A 5000-nucleotide genomic window follows, 5' to 3' on the forward strand; every position below is an offset into this window, starting at 1 on the left:
ACCTCCCATTACCTGACCAGCTTCCTTGAATTCATCCACAGCCACCTGGACTAGCGAAACACCTCTCTAGCTGTTGCTTTTGTGGACTTCAAAAAAGCCTATGATCTTGTTGATCACACTGTTGTCATCAGCAAGGCAATAAGTCCGGGTCTCCCTCCTAACCTGGTAGCGTGGCTAGCCGACTTCCTCACAGGGAGGCGTCAGGCCGTTCGCTATCAGGGCTCTGTCTCTAATTTCCAACACCTGACATGTGGGGTCCCCCAGGGGACCAAGATGGGTCCTCTATGCTTCCTCTCCTCATTAACGACGCCCTTACTGACACCCCCCATCGCTGGAAGTATGTGGACGACTGCACCGTGGGCGTCCCAGTTTCCACTAAGAACCCGGACTACTCGCCACTGCAAGCAATTCTGGAGCGACTGCAGACGTGGACGGAGGAGAGCAGGATGACCATCAACCACAGCAAAACTGTGGTGATGCATTTCTGTACCTCCTCTGTACCAGTGCCCCCTCCCCAGCTCACAGTGGGCCCTCACCCCCTCCAGGTGGTCCAATGTGCCAAGCTTCTCGGAGTCACAGTGGACGACCAGCTGACCTGGAAGCAGCATGTCGCCAGCACCGTAAGATCAGCTACCTACAGGCTGTACATGCTGCGCAGACTCAGGTCACTGGGGACGCCGACAGACGAGTTAAGGGGGTGTACCTCACCTTCATCCTCCCCAAACTCATGTATGCCTCCCCAGCGTGGTCCTCCTCCCTCACACACACTCAACAGCTACAGCTGGAGAGTGTGCAGATAAGGGCGTGCAGGGTCATCCTTGGCCCTGCCTACACCACCTATGATGAAGCCCTGACCACCCTGAGTCTGTCCAGACTATCCACCAGGCACGTCTCAGACACATGCTGCCGTCTGACGTGCCTCGCCCAGTCCGTGCCACCAGACACCACAACAAGATAACGCTCCTAAAGGCGCCGCGCACGGACCGGTACAGACTCAGCGCGATTCCCACAATGGTGCGAGCCATCAATCAATAGTCCCTTCTAGATTAGACTTACCTTTAGGATTAATGTTAAGTATTTCCCCACCCCCTCTGTACATTTTCAGTTTGTTAACTGCCTAAATAATAAACCATTTATAATTATTATTATTATTATTATTATTATTATTATTATTATTACACACACACACGCACACACACTCTTTAAAAATCTCAGTCCCTGCATGCCACAACACACACACACACACACACACACACAGCCTTCCATATCCCACGCTCACACACCTCTCCAGCCACCCACACAGACCTGGAACAAGTAAGCATCACCAAACGCAGTGGACAGACAGAAGATGTAGTCCCTCTTGGGGTGTTCTGGGATGGGCTGCATGATGGCCCCATCCACAATGATAAGGTGCTTGGGGGCAGCCTCCACAGAGCGGCCCTCCCGAGAGTCGCAGGGATAGAAGAGGAGAGTGGTTCCCTTCAGACACACCCAGTACCCCTTCCAGCCTCTCTTCCGGGCCAGCTCTATCTGGTGCTTCTTCCTCAGCAGCCATTTCTTCACGCTCAGGAACCTGGTGGAAGATGTGGAGGTTAGTGGAAGCTAGTGTGTGTTAGTGTGTTGAGGTTTATATTAGTGGATGAGATTAGAGGGCAAGAGTGCAGTAACAGCCATTTTCGCACTCAGGAACCTGGTGGAGGAAGTGGAGATTAGTGGAGGACAGTGGAGATTAGTGTGTGGAAGAATAAGAGTAGTGGTTAGTGTGTGGTGGATTATATAGTGGAAGGTTGGATTAGTGGACAAAAATGTACAATAACAGCCATTTTCACACTCAGGAATGTAGTGGAGGAGGTAGGATTAGTGGAGATTAGTGTGTGGAAGGATATTGACAGATGAGTACTCAGTCCACCTCCTCCACCTCCTGGTGTGCCGCCCATCACGTTCACTCCCATCACTCCCATCTCGGCATTAACACAAACATGTAATACAAATGTGAAAGTAACAAAAATAAATAAATAAATAAATAAATAAATAAATAAATAAATAAATAAATTCCCTCCTGCTTCACTGGCGGTCATATTGGACTTACTTATATAACACTGATATTTTTACTACTTCTATTGTATTAATCTGACGTGTTGTTATTCTATTTTTTGTGTATTTATTTATTTATACCTTATTTGTCTGTTATTTTCATTTTATTGCTGTTGTGTTCCTTTAATTCATTTGTTTTCTGTGTAACTTCTCAACTGAAAGTTTTTTTTATGACTTAAACAGATTCTTCTCATTATTATTACTATTATCAAACACACGTACACACACAGTAACAATAGTGGCAGTGTAGTAGTAGTAATAGTAGTAGTAATAATAGTAGTAGTAGTAGTAGTAGTAGTAGTAGTAGTAGTAGTAGTAGTAGTAGTAGTAGTAGTCTCTCTATCTATCTTTAAACCAGAGCGACAAACCAGCACGCACAGTAACAGTAGTAATAATTGTCTATCATCTCTGTACGAGGCAGGCAGTCCTACACATTACTACTATTACTACTACTACTACCACTACTGCACACACGTCCATTCCTCACTTTTTCCTCTCCTACTACTACAATCTAAGCATCTCAGTCTGGAAGTCACCTGAAAATGCCCAAGATCTCTGGAAATTGAAAGAAATGTTGACGAAAAACTACAGGGAGAGGAAGGGGGAGAAAGGTCTCGGTCTGGGTCCATTTGGTGGGCGGTCTGAACGGGGCTACACTCATCAATTTATATCAGTTTATATTTAAGTCTTATTTTAAGCAATTTGGGGCCTATTTAACTATTTTCGTTATTTTTTTGGCTTTACTTCACGTATGAATCAGGAAGCCCTAAGAAGGTTTGTTAAATATTGTTGTACAGACAAGGAGAGAGGCAGGAAATATAATCGTCTCATTATTATTATACGTAATGCAATTCATTTTGAAAATCACGAGAAGAAAAAAAGACGCCCAGACTGACTTGTCATATTTAACTAATACCCAAAATAAGAAAATATTACCGAACTCAGTAATAATAATAATAATAATAATGATAATAATAATAATAATAATAATAATAATAATAATGACAATAATAATAATAATAATAATAATAATAATAATAATAATAATAATAATAATGATAAAAACACTGTGACTTTCACGAACGGCCACAAAACACTTTAATATCGAGAAAGAAAACACAGCCAGACTAGATGCTATCACATATTCTCAATGAAATAAATACTTTCCAAATAAATAAAGAAAACACAAATTGCTCTTCGTATAAAGATTTTTTCTAAATCCAACAGCAGATTTACATTAAAATCCAAAATACGAATAACTAGATTAGATTTTATTGGATATTATTACTTGATATGTTTTTTTAAGTCTTAAATTAAGTACAGAACTATTCTAGGAGTGCTAATCACAAAATTTCAAAATAAATATAAGGACAGTTTTGTTACTTTAGAGAGAGAGAGAGAGAGAGAGAGAGAGAGAGAGAGAGAGAGAGAGAGAGAGAGAGAGAGAGAGAGAGAGAGAGAGAGAGAGAGAGAGATTTGAGCAGATTTAGAGAGAAAGATTATTGGAGGAAGAGGAAGAATGGAGAGGGAGGAGGAGGAGGAGGAGGAGGAGGAGGAGGAGGAGGAGGAGGAGGAGGAGGAGGAGGAGGAGGAGGAGGAAAAGGAAGGGTTTTAATAGAGAGAGGTGAAAAGGAGATGAGAAAGAATAGAGAGCAAAAAGAAAAAAAAATAGAAAGGGTGAAAGAGAAAAACCAACACGGTAGACACTCTCTCTCTCTCTCTCTCTCTCTCTCTCTCTCTCTCTCTCTCTCTCTCTCTCTCTCTCTCTCTCTCTCTCTCTCTCTAAAGTCAGCACAAGAATCCATTCAAACCCAAACAAAAGGAGGAGAGAGAGAGAGAGAGAGAGAGAGAGAGAGAGAGAGAGAGAGAGAGAGAGAGAGAGAGAGAGAGAGAGAGAGAGAGAGAGAGAGAGAGAGAGAGAGAATCTTTAAATAAAAAAATAAACCTCTAGAACTTGCATCTCTCTCTCTCTCTCTCTCTCTCTCTCTCTCTCTCTCTCTCTCTCTCTCTCTCTCTCTCTCTCTCTCTCTCTCTCTCCAAAAATATAAATACCTAAATTTTTAAGCGCGAGAAAATAGAAAAGTCTGTCTTTGTTTCTCTCCCTCTCTCTCCTTTGTGTGTGTGTGTGTGTGTGTGTGTGTGTGTGTGTGTGTGTGTGTGTGTGTGTGTGTGAGAGAGAGAGAGAGAGAGAGAGAGAGAGAGAGAGAGAGAGAGAGAGAGAGAGAGAGAGAGAGAGAGAGAGAGAGAGAGAGAGAGAGAGAGAGAGAGAGAGAGAGAGAGAGCTATTTCACTTACTTAGATGGAAGACGGATGTTGCCTAGTTGAATTAGAGAGAGAGAGAGAGAGAGAGAGAGAGAGAGAGAGAGAGAGAGAGAGAGAGAGAGAGAGAGAGAGAGAGAGAGAGAGAGAGAGAGAGAGAAAGAGAGGAAAATTAAATCTATTTATATATGGAGAATTGTTGAAAATATATATTTTTCCCACACTCGGCTACCATCTCTATATTGAGAGAGAGAGAGAGAGAGAGAGAGAGAGAGAGAGAGAGAGAGAGAGAGAGAGAGAGAGAGAGAGAGAGAGTTTATTCTAGCCTGGAGCTTGAATAGGTGCTCTTATGAGATACTGAGAAAGGTGAATGTTGCTCTCTCTCTCTCTCTCTCTCTCTCTCTCTCTCTCTCTCTCTCTCTCTCTCTCTCTCAAACCTTGGCAATATGAAGACACTCGAAGCGTAATTTTGGAGGAAGAGCAAGAGGAGGAGGAGGAGGAGGAGGAGGAGGAGGAGGAGGAGGAGGAGGAGGAGGAGGAGGAGGAGGAGGAGGAGGAGGAGGAGGAGGAAAATATGAAAATAAGCAAAGGAGAAAAGAGAGAGAGAAAAGGAAAATCTGAATCTCTCTCTCTCTCTCTCTCTCTCT

General features: G+C 43.1%; 1 protein-coding gene across 1 annotated transcript in view; it reads right to left on the reverse strand.

Annotated features, from left to right (window-relative positions):
* LOC135094302 (protein still life, isoform SIF type 1-like) overlaps nt 1-5000 on the reverse strand; it is a 133189-nt gene that overhangs the window by 52500 nt on the left and 75689 nt on the right. The window contains 1 exon segment of the mRNA XM_063994297.1: nt 1306-1573. Coding sequence (XP_063850367.1) covers nt 1306-1573 — 268 coding nt within the window.

Source organism: Scylla paramamosain, chromosome 45 (assembly GCF_035594125.1).
Source record: "Scylla paramamosain isolate STU-SP2022 chromosome 45, ASM3559412v1, whole genome shotgun sequence".
In the NCBI taxonomy this organism is placed as follows: domain Eukaryota; kingdom Metazoa; phylum Arthropoda; class Malacostraca; order Decapoda; family Portunidae; genus Scylla; species Scylla paramamosain.